Here is a 15,692-nt window from a genome sequence, read left to right as displayed (position 1 = left end):
AGTGATGCTTATCTTCTAATGAAGTCTGACAAAATAAGGAAAATACAAAAAATTATTTAGGTGCTACTGAGGCAAATTTCAGTTCTCACATCGTTATGCTGAGGGAATATTGAGGTCATAATTATGTATGAGAACTACTTCCCAATTTTAAAATTTTAGAACTTTAGAATGAGGTAAGCTGTCTCTCCTCCCTTTTCTCAGGGAGTTAAGAACCAAAGAAATTTCAACACCAATATGCAGCTTTCCAGCCACAGCTTTACAAACCTAAATCCCATTTGATTCCAAGTTCTGATATTTACCAAAATTCAGCGTTCTAAAGTGAAGTGACATAACGCACACTTAGAAGTGCGCCTGGCACAAAGACTGCCACCCTGGCAGCACCACGCAGAGACAGTGAAGGTCTTGACAGGAGTAGAGCTGGGTCACCACAGGGCTGCACCTGAGGTTAACGAGCAGCACTTCTCTCTCTGGGGCTGATAACTAGTCCTGTGATGAAGCAGCTGTGTCACATCTATTTTGGAAGCTAAGGCAGTGTTAACTCAGGGATCTCTGTATGCTACAGAAATTTCTGGAGATCATTTAGGTAGGAGAAAGAGAAAAATCTTGAATTCAACCCCTCTTTTTTTTTTCCTCTTAAACACAATCACTGCGTCAAAACTGCAAGGTGCTCTGCAGAAAACAAGCTATGATATAGTATTGTTATCTCTAACAACAGACATCAAAGAGGTGAATGAAAGAGATCAATTGTCATTGATCAAGAGATCAAAAAAACAATCACTATATCCAAATAATTGGAATTAGTGATTTTTTACTGGTGACCAAAGAAGGCTGTTTTATAATATTTATTATGCTTCGAGGCAGAGAGCAAAAGGCCTTTTGAGGCCTGACTTTGCTGTGCAAAGGCTGTACAAGCATATCTGAAGACACAGTCCCTGATCCAGAATGTTCACCATCTTATGTGAGACTTAAGCGAGTCAGTGTAACAAAGCACTAGGAGAAAAGAGACAAGATGAGGCAAATGCTAGTAAGATCAATTGTTTATATAGGCCACTGATGTATACAATCTGATGATTCAGAGTCACTTAAAGCAGAAATGTACCCCAGCAGGCCCCACTAGGAATCATGCTTATCTGGGAAACTTTCCATTTGCTAGAGAATATGAATTGCTAACGAACTCTTCTTTTTGCTAAGGTGCCTCTAAAGACCACAGAGATTAAATCCTTTCTTTGCTAATCCCAGTTCAAGCTATATCTTCATTTGATATCTTTGGAACAATCTTTGTTCCTTGCTGTGGCTGGGCTATGTGTATTTGGCCTTTTTTGTTCTCTGTAATCAACACCCATGATACCCACCTGTTTGTTGCAAAGTTGAGCACAGAATTATGCGAATGAAAAGTATCTCCAGAGTTATCATGAAAATGGACTGTAAAAGTCAATGTCACACCCAGGGGGAGAGCCAATAATGCCTCTTTGTTTTGCGTGTGCAGAATAGGACTCATGGAGATTCTTAGATATGAGATGGGGTAGACCTGTAAAAACACAGGCAGTGAAAAGCAAAATCAAAATTTTTTCAGTGCCTCTATAAAAATAGTAATCTAAACCAGTTCTTATTATGCAAATATACAAAGAGAACAAGTTGCCCCTAGGCTTCCCTCCCAGTAATTCTTGAAATAAAAAGTGTAATTCATTCTCCAGTTACTAGAACAGGAATAACTTGCAAAGTATGTGTGAGTAAGGGGAAGAAATGGTCACTGCCTCCCCTGTTTCCTTGCACCAGGTAGAAAGGCAAGATGATACAGGCAGTTTCTAACAGTTTTTTTCAAACTTCAAACAGTTTCTCTGTTTGAGCCAAGGTTTACCCAGCAGAGGAAACATGAGCAATAGCTGCAGAGCTGTTCCCTAGTGACCCCTGTCAAATAACATCATAGATGCTACAAACTGCCGCCCCTCAGACAGGCTCACAGTGGTCTGACAACAGGGCTCCCAGAGGTGGGAAGGCACAACACCCACAGTCTTTCCTCTGGAGGTGTGCGTTGGTGTGGTTTTTCTGATCCATCATTGGGCACACTTGCCTTGTTACTGCTGCCAGGCCGTCCCTTGAGGCATTGGCTGATACAAGTGAAATGCAACAGACAAAAGCAGTCAAAACTGGCATCTGACAAATCCTAACTGGTCAGCAGGCTGCAGTTTGTTGCCTCATTGCCTTTCCTCAACCAAGACAGAAGTTAAGGACTTCTGCTCCAGATTCTTTAGAAAAGTCTGCTAGATTATCCATATGGGCACACTCCCACATTTTTGCAGTAACACTCCAACTTTGTCTGAAGACAAAGACTTTAAAACCATATTTTTTAAAACAACATATTACTATTCCCAATTAACTTATCCAGGTTAACTATCAAAATTACCCAACAAATTAACTCCATCTGTTCTTTCTGTTATTGGAAAATAAATAATGAAAGGATAGAGAAAGCAAAACCCCTCAAGTATATAAAGAAAACTATTTTAAAAGGAGCCCTCAAGCTTATCTTGTAGGAAAATCCCTTTTTTCTGACCTAAGAGGCTCAGCTAAAATGTAAAACTCTGCAATCTGAAAATGTACATGTCAGAACTTAGAAAGGAAAGGACAAATTTGGCCTCAAGCAAATAGCATCTCTGACTAGTCTGAAATGAAAAAAAAGTGGCTAGAATATCAGTATATACAACTGTCCACTCCACAGGCTAATATAATCAGTTAAAGTATCAGTGCATATAGTAATCTGCCCAACTAGCTGAGGTTATAAGCTAATAAAAATGCCATTTCCCTGACAGATTTTCAAGCTTGCTTTAATTTGAAATCTTAGAAACTGTCCCACAAAGGACAAATTGCTAAACTTAATATTGATGAAAATAGCTATTTACTATTAAAGCATCTCAGTTTTTAAAGTATTTTTTATTTAAAAAAACAATATTCCATTGAGTGCAGCCGGTACAGGCAAGTTCTTAGCTTGCTTCCATGCTAAGCATGCTGTCACTTCCACTGTCCTCCTTGGCTTATATAAGATAGTCTTTTTTCAAACAAAGTTGAAGGTCTGTTAAGTGATGCTACTGCAGCAGTTTGGTTCTTAATGGTGTACAGCTGTAAACAGGCAAAACAAGAAATTATGAAAGGAAGGATAGTGTGAAAGAGAGAACTCTGCCTTCGAATGACACAACAGAGTCAAGCTCACCTCCTGCTCTCTCACAAGTTTTTCTACATGACCTTCAGCAAAACCACTCAAACTCTCAGTTCTTGATCCATAAAATGAAGGCAGCACTGTAATACCCCACAGGGCCACTGTGAGGTTGAAAAATATTATTTCCATAGAAGTAGTACAGTCCCAATAAGCAGAGGAAAACAAATCAATTGTCCAAGAGGTTGAACTGAGATGGCTGCTACTACAAAGAGCTCACAAGCTTAATATCACAGTGCACTGACTCCACAGTTCTGTGATATCATAACTGTGTACGGAAAGAATGCACGAAGGGAGAATTTAACTTCAGTACCACTATATGCTGACTAAATGTCATTTGAGCCAACCCCAAACTCATTAGATGTCTTTCACTCGCCGGATCCAGCCGTGAAGGGAAGAAACGAGGTCATCTATAACAGAGCTGTAGAAATTCAGTGCCAACACCTAGCAGCAGGAGTGGTGTTAGTGAAACTAAGCTACTGTTTCTTTTTTCATTCTTCACCCGGGAGGACAGACCTACATGCTGTCCTACAGACAAAGCTGAACATTATGGTAAAAAACAAAATTCAAATAAAAAACCCCAAACCACTTCACAGTTATTATAATAAAACTTACAAATAATTTGCAGTCAGCACTCAATTGTATGTCTTTCTCCTTTAGCTGGGGCATAGGAAAGAGGCTGACAGAGTAAAAAGGGATGAGAAGAAGTGGAGCAGTGGGTATCTCAAGGCTCATGTCGCCGGATGTAGAAAGTTCTTGGCACAAGGACTTTTGACGAGAAATGAAGGACAGATGTTCCCTTATGTCCTAAGTGCCCAACCAGTAAGATACATCTGACTTCACGTAACAGCCTTCAATCAACAGATGAAGTTTTGATAAAGAAAAATGTTTCATTAGCCTGGAAACAAACTGCTGAGTTCTGCTACAGACTTGTCCTTCCCTGAAGCATCCACACCTCAGTGTGGCTCAGGCACATAGGGCAGCCTTGGACATGTTCCTTGCCAGCTCACCAAGTACAGGCAACAGCAGCTAAATTATTATGTTTGGTAAGATAGCCTCTCTCATGCAGGGATTCGCACAATATGTAAAAGCTGAACTGCTGGGAAACAGCAGAGAAAATTATATTTTTAAGCACTGTACAGTTACGTCTCTAATATCTTGAAAATCTAGGTATCACTTAGGTACCTTACAACCGATGCTGCATTTATATTAATTACTCCAGATGACATTTACCTTTTTCCACACACTGCAAAATGCATGTTTATGACATACCACCTTTTTTATTTGACCTTCTGTAATTATCAGCCTTCTATGAGGCCTTTAGGGTAAACTTTTTTTTAAAAAAAGTTTTTAGGGCACATGCACGCAAAAGTCTTTTTGTAAAATGTACCAAATTTAAGAATTTTCTAGGATTTAATGTCTATCCACCTAGTTTAGTATACTAAACTTTTTTCAAAGCTCAGAACTGACTATTAATTCCTATACTTCACATTTTTCAGAAGTGAATTTCAAAATGTGCAGTTAACCATCCCTGTTACAGCAGTTAAGACACACTTCTAACAGAAAACTGCAAGGAAAGATATATATATAGAGAGAATACTATATGTAGTTATATATTAAAAACCATATATTTATATATTATGAATATATTTATATAAATATATGAAAATATATGTAAATATATCTATATATTCTATATAGATATATAGAATAGATATATATATAGACTATATATAGAATATAGATATATATAGAGAATACTACCTTAACAGCAGCTACAATGGTCTGGTTGATCCCAAATGGTTCCTGTGAAATCACTTCAATTGTTGATGATCCTATCAAAGACCCAGAGTTAAGGAAACCTCTCTCATCAATTTTTACAACAGGAACTTTATCTGGTCCATCCAGGACACGGTAGCTCAGTGAAGCCACTTGGTCCCTTAAGAAAACAAAGAAACAAAACAGAGGGAAAAAAAAAAAACAAGGGACCCCCTTCAATGAGTAAAACTGTATTTACACCAATATATTATGCAAATCTAAAAGACTGCTATTTGGTGTGTGTTTTTTCCATGTGCCTGCAATAAAAGCTGAAAAGCTTGTGTTCTAATCTAAGAAAGAAAACTTCAAGTTCTGGTTCAAGCTCACTTGGAAGAAGTCTTATCTGGGTTTAGGCATGTATTGAAATCTAGTTTCCATCTACTGTCCCACAGAGTCATCATTCACTGATGTAAACTTGATTTCAAATAATAATGGCTAAGGCTACAACACACAGCTTCTGCCATAATTTTCTGTAAGCAATACTTAGAGGGAGATTAGTCTGCCAGGGCCAATGCCAGTGTTGGAGATAAAGCCAGAGGGGCTTGATTAAGTGGATCTTAGTTTCCTGGAAATGGTTTTGTACACAAGGTTAATTTTTGGAATAACTCTCACCATGGTATTTGCGTATTAGTAAAGTGAGCAAACACATAAACTGTAATTAGTAGGCATTCTGAGACATTAGCTACTTTGAAGTATCACCTATCACACATTCTAAAAGATCTGTAAATATTTTTTTTTCCTCTCAAGCTCCTCTGTTGAGATAGAAATACTCTACTTTACCCTAGGAAAAAAAAGTTATTAAAGCTGGATTTTAGTTGCCCTTTTCTTGGCAATAGCGTAGTTGGTTTTGGTGGTTGAGTTCAGGCATAAGGACTCCAACATTGGATAGTAAAGATAATGGGACAAAGAAATGTACGGCCTCATATCTAGCAACTTAATGACTAATTAATCAGAAAAACTGCTCAGAAGAGATAGTGAAACATTAGTAAATGACTACAAATGACAGGGCTCCTATATGACTGTTTCAAAAGCAGATGTTGAATGACCACGGTCACTGGAGCTCCAGTGAAATTTACAGTTCCGTCCCCTTAAAAAGTAAATGCATCTAAAGCTGTGCCCTCAGCATATGTCCTATTGTCCAAATCTGCACATTCTTATGCTAGGAAAACCAGATTTCAAGCCTGAAGAGAGTCTGAAATGTCAGTCTTTAAAAACAGATTATGAAAAAAAGGACTTCTCATTTGGAAAGGACATTTTAATCTCAAAATCTAGTCATAGCCTCTGTGTAAGAAATATAGAGAAATATATTCCATAAAGCCTTGATCGCCCATAAAAAAAACCAAACCAACTCTAGTGGAAGCAGGCTACTGCTTTAACTGGCCCAGTATCTTTTAAATTAAGAATCTAAAAGTTCCAAATATTTAATTAATTTTCTAGCTACAATCTAATACAAGATTTGAGAGAGCCCACGAGTACAGATAAGATACTATTAATCAGCAGGTAAGTCATGTATTATATGGATCTACTATGATATCCTTTTAAAAAGGTTGAAACAGCTTACTTCAAACAGAATTGCTTTATGGTTTTGATAAACTGTTGACACGTATCACAGTATGAAAACTGATCACTAACCTGTTCGTCTGAAGTTTAATAAAGGAATTTGGTGACATTAAAATCTGCTCTGCTTCTACTTCTGGAGTGACTAGATGAAGTTTTTCAAACACCTGGAAATAAAAGACATTTTAGCCTACCGTTGTGTGCAACAAGTGATTTACTTCCACTTATTCCACATTCAAAACAAAACAAAAATAAAAACAAATAGAACTATAACACACCTTTTTTTTTTTTTAACCTTGTATAATATAGATGGTAAAAAAAAAATTAAACATGAATATTTGAGGATGGGATAGGCAGGATCTTCTACAAATTACTCTGGAAGAGCATTAATTTCTATGGCTAGTGCTATCCTATGAAGCAGTATAAAAGAAGAAGCAGATTTGTTGAGTGAAATGGTGTTGGAGACCCCTCATTCACCCAAGTTACTTTAGACTACCCCAAGTCTGAGCCCATGAGCTGAATGCCCATGAGATGCACTCCTCAAGCACATTTTCCAGCTATGTTCCACCCAAAGGAATCCAGTTCACATATGTTGAAACTGCTCCCCAAAGCATGGTAAGTGGGAACAACTAGGACATTAATTTCAGAAGCCAATTCCTGATCCTAATGAACACACCTGAATAGACACGTATGATGAGCACTATAGATAAGAATTATTATTGTGCAGAGTGGAACTACAGCAGCAAAGCTTTTTTACAGCTCTAACACCACTTATCCACAAGACAAAAGTCACCTCGAATTTCAGGTGGCTTACAACAATAACTCCTGAATTTCATTCAGGCATCACATCAGTGTGTGACTGTTCAGTGTAAACCTCATCAACACTTGGGGACCTTGGAGGTTTCCAAACAGCAGAACATTTTACATACAAGATTAAGGGCTCAAAGATAAACCAAAGCTGGAACTACTCCTTTGCATTTAAAATTCCTGACTTCGAAAACAGACTTTATTTCAGCTCTGAAATAGATATTAAAATATTAACTGTGAGAAACATCATCATACCTGAATTTGGATTTCATCGGACAGTTCTCTTGCCATGTTGTAAAACTGGTTGGCTGCTGGATCAAGGACCTTAACAACAACTTTCAGGCCTGTTCTTCCTTTTACTCTGCCATAAGCATCCACTGCAAAGTTATATTTTGCAGGAAGCTGAAAAGAAGCCTTAGAGAGGAAAAAGTGATTAAAATATTACTCATGGAAAGAACTGACATTGATACAGAGGAAAGACCACACCCAGTGCTGACAATCGCTCTTTTGATTTTGAGTAAGCAGAAGCAACAATATTTTCTCAATTCTCATTATGTGGCAGTTTCCTCTTCCCAAGATACACGTACATGCAAGTACACATACACACACAAAATTTACCTCACTGTGTCTTGTCTTGATATCCAGAATATCCCTCTTTGTGACAGACCAGTGGAATGTTAACCCCGGTACTGCATTGCCAAATGAAAAAGGAGTCTGACTACTGGTGATGCCCATGACATAAACTGGCATCTAGAAAGAGAGCAACCAACTTTCTTAGGTAATTCTAGGATGTTAACCAAACCTGCACAGAGTAAATATAATTAAACTTAAAATTCATTGATCAAGAGATGGTATTTCTTATGAAGAAAATGGTTTGGCTGCTGTATGTGTTGCAAGGATGTATCACGCAGAAGACTCAAACACTAACTTGTAAAAAGTAAATTTTGGTTTATTCTCATTTGCTACATGCTCTATCAGTTTTCCATCAGAAAAGATGAGTTCATAAGTCGTTTGTCACATTTGTAGCATCAAACCACTTCATCTTAGTGAAGCCATACACTCTTCTTAAGTTTTCTAGATCTTTGTCTAGATGATCTCCCTGATTAACTCTGCTCCGAACATCAACCTTCCCATTCCAACTCTCCAAATTAAGACAACATACCATATGAAAACAAAACAGTTTTTCAGGTTTTTATTTTTAATCTTCAAAGCAACTCATTCATGTGGGACCAATGAGCTAGAATCACTAGCCATTTTGGAAAGAGTAACTAGGGAATACAGACTCTTAAAAAATAGACTTATGAAAATATAATTTGAATAATATCTGTTGTCCTGGATACAGCAGACATACTGTAGATTTTTAACATACAAAGGAAGAAAGTCTCCACTGCAAACAGAATGAAGATTAAAATATGCTTCTTCAGCAGGACCTGAATTTCTGAAAATCAGTCTGGTATACAAGGTAAACTTGTCCTGATTTCTGTTTTAATATGTTCAGCTCTGGAGCTTCTCCACTGACAGCACATTCATTTCTGCAGCAGCAGTGGTACCACTCTGAGAGCTGGAGAGGTATTACCAGATGACCTAATCAAAATGGTCACAGCTTGCATGTCAAAATTTTAAGGCAATAAAAGCTGATCACAAATCAACTAACCTGTGTACCAGTTTTCATTCGTGTAATAGGTGCACGAATTCTAACAGCTGTCAGCTGTACTACTTCAACTTCCACTTTGTCCTAAAAAGGAAGAAAGGAAGATATTGTAAGCACTTGACAAATATCAACTAGATTTCACTTTCAGGATCTATCTGCTATTTTGCCGTTATCTAATCATGATTGCCATGTAATTTGCATGTGACATCATAGAAAGTACAGATGGACATAATTCAGTAGGACTGTAAAAAAAATCTACAAAAGCATTAACTTTGTAAATTGATAGGCATTTAAAAATGCCGCCTAAACCAAAAAAAAAGAAAAGCCAACAAAAAAAAACCTCTGCACGAAATTACTGACAACATGAATGAAGGAGCTGAGAGGTCACTGATGGCAGGGGACTAGATCATCAGGGCCCCTAGGAGAAGAGGGATGAATAATCCCAGAAGGTAAAGTAAGCCATTGAGAGAATTAGAAGGAAATGAGAATGGTAAGCAGCAAATGGGACCATCAAGAATAAAAGGATGATATGGGTGATACTCTGATGTCTCCTCTTCACGTATCCTAACATTCTTGACAGATTTTATTCCTACCGTATAGTGGGGAGGAAAGGTCAGACCTGGACCTCAGTGGGCAGGAGATTTAGCTTTCAAGTTCATTCTGCTTCCTGCCACAGCATCAGGGAAGACTGTTGCCCCCGCATCGCAAAGCACAGAAATAGATTTTCTTTTTTTTAAATTGTCTCCTCTTGGCCTGGGGCAACATCTTTCAAGCAGCAGAGCTTTGTGGTGTGCAGCAGCTGTCCTGCCTTGACCTCAGATGAAGAGCTGTAAAATTTGACCCCAGTTCTGTTGTCCTGAATCTCATGCAAGTCCCAGGGACTTGCGTTCCCTTATAGGCCTGCTCATCAGCTCTCTCACGCTCAGCTGGTGGGAAATTATATGGACACAAATTCTGATGGAATATCAGGGATTCTTTGCTTGAACTTCATGGATGGGATTCAGACCACAGCACAGGATGATAGCTTTCTATACAGCCTGCCTACAGCTTAAGAGACAATGGGTTTCTTAGGCACCAGTTACCTTCTGACTTCTACTGACATAAGATGCTGCTAAACTGTAAGGTGATGCAAGCAAAGACAACCCTCTGCTCTTTTAGAAAGGCCTTTTCTAGATTCACTTACCAATTCTAAAGATATCAAACAGACTGTTCATAAAGCCTCCCTGTGTTACCAGTAGAGCTTTGTTTTAAGGTACAGCAAGATTTGGCTATCTGTTGAAAGTATCACCTCTGTCAGCAACTGCTTAAGTTCACAGGCCAGGGAGTAAGGAACACTGATTTTTCATCTCCTTAAGGAAACCAGGAAAGTACACAATATTACTAATGCAAAAAGACTATTTGCCCCTTTTGAGCCAAATCTATGAGAGCCTCTTTCAGTCCCAAACAGTACCATAAAACATTACCTGAGACACCACAACAAGCTTCCCTGTCTCTGCATCAACAGCTTGTACAACTCCTGTTACTGTTCCATTCCCAACTGCCACTCCTCTGACAAGTCCAGTGCTGTTCACTGATGCAATCTTCTCATCGCTGATGGAGAAAATTATGTTGGATTGAGGTTGAGGGCCTCCTTCTGACGTGATCTATAATTAACAGCACACAGAACAACTAAAATTTACTCATCAGATACTTGTTCTGGTTAATGTTACAGGGTGCACCCCTTCCCTGCTGAGCACCGAAATGTCTTCTGTAAGAAAAGGCTGTCTGAACCTTCCCAGGGCACCTCAGAGCACATCTCTCCTGCTCACTGCATGATGTCAGACTGGGAAATCCAGTGTGAGCTAAGCACAAAAGTGGATTGTGTGCTTTGTAGAATGTGACAGGCCGATGCTAGATCCAGCCAAGAAAGTTTCAGAAAAATTGACCTCACTTTCTCTTCACCACACATGGTACAGCTCTGCTCTGTGTTTCAGTTTGCCAGACTTGTCCGCTATCCTTAATTTCATGGAGATGACAGATTTATTAATGCTGTGCTGGTATTTAATATTGAAAAAACTGACACTCCCTTGAGTGTCAGTTACCTTTGATCTAGCAATACAGTAAAATGGAAGGTGGCTCAGGAATGAAACTATTCTTATTAGTGTAAATGTATTTTACTGCCATTTACATTACTGAAAACCAGCTGTCATTAATTTGATTATACCTTAAATGATAAGCTGTACAGGGAAAGGGCCATCTTTTATCCTATTCTTATTAGAAGTATTCAGTGTGAATGCAGCTAAATTGCTAAGTTGAATATCTATTCCTGAAAAATAAGTTACATGCATTTATTTTAAAACAGAAATTACAAAAGAAAGAAAATATATAAGAAGATACCGTACCTGAACCATGGCTCCAATAATTAAGGTCACTTTCCTTGGCAGTAGTCTAAATGGGGGAAAGACCTGAAAATAGAAATATGAATATTTGTGTTCATGCTATTTCAGATACATTATGCCACAAAGCAATACATTCAAGTGCAAAACTAGGTCTTCACTTGCTTAATTACAGTAAATTGAACATGCAGAAACTTAACTCATCACTTGCAGTTCAAAACCAGTATGAAATCTGAAACAGACTAGCATTTGGGTAACTTCTGGACAGAAAAAGTAGTTTTTCTCACTGAAGTGACATATCATTCTGCCAAATTAACTACTATACTATAAATTAACTATACTGTCCCTGTGCTATCATAGATTTTGTTTATGCATATATTTTACATGAAACTATTTACTTCAATCTGTTGTGGAGCAGAGTCAATTCTTTGTCCTCTTTTGTCAGCAACGGTTGCCATAAGACTAGTCTGACCAATGGCCACACCATGTACTAGAAAAGCAGCAGTATGGTCATCAAGAGCTTCACTGAGTGGGCTGTAGCAAAGAAACACATTAGAGAAATTCATTGAATAAATTACATGAGTAACAAATGCAAAGGATTTATGTAGCGCATAGCAGTTTTATCATAAGGATGACTAAGTGACTATGTCTTAAGCAAAATTAGCTATCACATTTCTACATGTAACATCATGAAAAGGCTCTTTGCAGCCTGTGTTTTATCTTAAAATGAAATATCTGAAATGAAAACGAAGCCAGAGTCTTAGTTGGTACAGACCAAGACTCTGCCAGGGAACCCACTAGCAACATGCTTCCCCATACAAAGAGGAATTAATTATACTGATTATCTCAACACTAAAAATCAACACTAAAAAAACTTTTTTTCTGTGATTTTAATCATTGCGTTTAGAGCTTGGAAGATAAGGAGCTTCAAGGCAATAGGATAATTTAGCCTACCTGTTTCTATAAGGTTAAGTAACAGACAGAATGAGTTTGATAAGATCAGATATTTCAAAAACAGATTTCTTCACCTGATGTTAATTGCCAAGCCACTGCTTCCAAGATGCATATGGGTCCATGAAATATTATAGTGTATGAATACAGTCTCATTCATCAGTCAACAAGATTTAGACAGTTAGTTTATGCAATTTTCCTGACAACTATTTTAAAAGGCATCTAACAGGCAATTAAAACTTTATAAAAATAAAATAAATAAAACCTCAGCTGTTGTACACCACCATGCCTCCAAGCCAATATCTTTACTCATTTTTTGCTTATTCTGCCCATAAACACTTTCAGATTAATAAAAAAGAATTTCCATTAACTTACACAAGTGAAACAATCTGAGATGCTGCCCTTAGTTTTAGGTCCATGACAGCAAAGTATTTAGCCAGAAAAGGATTCTTAGAGTTATCCAGAACTCTGACATAAGCTTTAACTGTTTTTCCAATCTCCACCTGAAACACAGTCACGTACAGTCATTTTTCATTTAAACTAGTCTTACTTATTAGCATAAATGTTTTCAGTTTAATTTATATTACACTTTAAGTAGGGATTCAAAGATAAAGCCCAAAGGTTAGATTAGCACTGATTTTAAAGAATAACCCTGCTAACTACGGTTAGCATCAGATTAAATAAATTAATTCAGGTCTTTCAGCTGGCAAGGGCATAATTAAAACATCCAGAAATATCAGTGCCTATTTTGTATAAGATGCACCCACGATGGCAAGTAAAATGAGTTGTACATTTTTTGTTGTTCATTTTTAAAATATGACATATGGAAAATGACCTTGGGGCAAAACCTACTCCTAAAAGAATTGCTCTCATGCACTTAGAACAACAGGAAATGTAAATTAGTATGTTCATATAAATTATGAATTAACATTGCTGTGTAAATGCAAAAGTTGAGATTGCTGCCACATAGAACATAAAGTAAGAGACACTTGATACTCTGAAAGGCTTATAACCTAAAAAGATAAAATTGGGAGAAACATGAACACAGGGAGATCAAACTGTTTCTCTAAGGTCATACAGCTGCAGCAGGGGGCCCTCACCACTATATCATATCATCTTGTATGTGTCTCATCTTTGTGTTCATGATCAGCACAAGGAATCAGGGCAACCTGGATCAGCTAATAATGCTGGTTTGAAAGCCACTAACCTTGTCAACAACTCGGGCATACAGTTCCTGTATATCAGATACATAAATTTCAGCTTTAGCTGGTGCAGGGAAAGCCAAACATAAGTCATGAATCATTACAGTCACTGATCCTGGAAGCAGAGGATGCACCTGCAATACCAAAAGAAAATTGTCTTTTCATTTTTCTCTCATTCATAGGATAAAATTTATATCACTTTCAGGGCAGAGGTAGTTGGATGCAGAAGTCTGCAAGCCTTTGACACAGATAATTCTTTCACTGAAGTAAAAATAAAGCTGTAAAATATATGTAAAATGGATCATACTACTGAGGTGGTGCAAATGGCCTCTGGGCAGCAACTGAATTAATGTACCTTCATCTAGAAGCAGTCTGGCATTCTGTTATTCTCCTTCTACCATCAGAAGGACAAAAAACCCACAACAAATCGTTCAGAGCAATTAAACTTTTCTCAGTGGAGTGAAAAAAAGGATAAGAAAAAAAAAAACAAGTACAGAGACTCTGCTTATAAAGCACTGGTATCGCTTCCTACAAGACTCATACTTTACAGTTATTGCTTTTAATCTGAATGAATAGTCAAAATCTGGTGGTAGATCTTTCCAAGTAAGAGGACAATTGCCAAATCAGGTATTTCTTTGATGCAACTATTATTATTATTTTATTAATTTTTTTAATACAAAGGACGTACATATTACACTTCTCAGTATACAGTGAGAATCAAACAATAAAGAAAAAGAGACTTCTGCTCACAAATACAAGCTCTAAGCATGAGACACCAATCCCAAAGTTGTCGCCACACACTTTCTCAAGGCCATGCATCCACACCTTGCATCACATCTTTGCAATTCTCTTGCAATTTGCCTGACCTTGTCACACACCTCAGGGGTGTTCCCAACTGTCCTCTTCACCTTCACAGGTGCCTTCACTTTGGCGAGAGACAGCACAGGTGGTTGGTGTCCTGGTTTGTGCTTATGAAAATGAACTCACTGAAACAAGGGGTGATGGACAGCCAGGCCTCCCAGTTCAAATGGATTTCATATAATTCATAAGCATTACTTACAGCACTACAGGAGTTTGTGGTAAGAGCAGTGGAAAGAGCTGACGTTTGTTCTTTGAGGGCACCACTCTTACTTTTGCCTCAAAATAGAAAGGAATATAAAGCTTTAATAATTGTCAGCTTTCAGAACAGCAGCAGTTCCCAAAGTGGCCAGGAGGAGACAGCCAGCACAGCCATGGGGAGGAAGATACAGCGGAGCTCAGTTTGGGCTGGGAGACCAGAGAAAAGAAGCTACCAGAGCAGAGAGGGCCAAAAGGGAAAGCAGGGCTGCTACAACTTACAAAAACTCTTCCTGTCCCAGCTACCTCTTCTGTTCTCATCTACTAGGTGTCCGGTAGCTCCCTAGTATACAGTGTATTTCACTGCTACCACTATCCATTCTTCTCCCATGTTACTACTCATGTCCAGAAAAGCTGCTGTGTCAAAGAGGGTAAGAGGTATAGAATTTATCCTTGGCAGTCCCAGTAAAAAGTCTGAGAATAACTGCTCTAGATAACTTGAATTTACTTTCTCATAACAGTTTACTATCAAACCATCCTGTATCAACTTGTCTGCACTGACACCTGCCATGGCATCATCCTGGCACGGACTAGGATTTGCTGATTTTCTACACAGACCATTCTTCTGGCTTCCATAGAGAGAAAAATCCACAGGCAATATTGGGATTTAACTCAATCAAAACATGCAGAACTAACAAACTTTTTAAAATGTGGGTTTTGTGGTTGGGTTTTTTTAAATGTTTTTAAAATGTGTTAAAAAGTGGAGTTTTCTCTCCTTTAATCTGACAGATAGTTAAAATAAATCTCTTTTTGTACTTCACAAAGTTTACCTTGCTGGCACAGCTCCACTACTTAAGTTCACTGCTCTCTTCTGAAATTACCTTGTGTACATCAGTTGAAGCACTGCTAAACCCATGAGGGAGAGCTGACTGTAAAAGTGTTAAGAGCTGAAACAGCATAGGATGTACAAAAATAAGATCATCTCTCCTAGTTTTTCCTCCACCTCTCTACCCAGCTGACTCAGTTGGAAAATATCCCTGCCTTACACTTTCACCAGTTAGAGACAA

General features: G+C 38.0%; 1 protein-coding gene across 2 annotated transcripts in view; it reads right to left on the bottom strand.

The window, feature by feature from the left end:
- NUP210 (nucleoporin 210) overlaps window positions 1-15,692 on the bottom strand; it is a 73,320-nt gene that overhangs the window by 12,106 nt on the left and 45,522 nt on the right. For both annotated transcript variants that reach the window (XM_064454303.1, XM_064454302.1), the window contains 11 exons: window positions 13,575-13,703; window positions 12,743-12,870; window positions 11,815-11,950; window positions 11,423-11,485; window positions 10,505-10,684; window positions 9,045-9,125; window positions 8,009-8,140; window positions 7,646-7,804; window positions 6,659-6,750; window positions 4,973-5,147; window positions 1,353-1,528 (listed from right to left, as the gene is read on the bottom strand). In XM_064454303.1, the coding sequence (XP_064310373.1) occupies window positions 1,353-1,528; window positions 4,973-5,147; window positions 6,659-6,750; window positions 7,646-7,804; window positions 8,009-8,140; window positions 9,045-9,125; window positions 10,505-10,684; window positions 11,423-11,485; window positions 11,815-11,950; window positions 12,743-12,870; window positions 13,575-13,703 (1,451 nt within the window). The remainder of the gene's footprint in view (window positions 1-1,352; window positions 1,529-4,972; window positions 5,148-6,658; window positions 6,751-7,645; window positions 7,805-8,008; window positions 8,141-9,044; window positions 9,126-10,504; window positions 10,685-11,422; window positions 11,486-11,814; window positions 11,951-12,742; window positions 12,871-13,574; window positions 13,704-15,692) is intronic.

The sequence above is a fragment of the Phalacrocorax carbo genome, chromosome 6 (genome assembly GCF_963921805.1).
Source record: "Phalacrocorax carbo chromosome 6, bPhaCar2.1, whole genome shotgun sequence".
NCBI classification, from domain to species: Eukaryota; Metazoa; Chordata; class Aves; order Suliformes; family Phalacrocoracidae; genus Phalacrocorax; species Phalacrocorax carbo.
The sequence above is the reverse complement of the archived record's forward strand: the minus strand, read 5'-3'. Positions and strand labels throughout refer to the sequence as shown.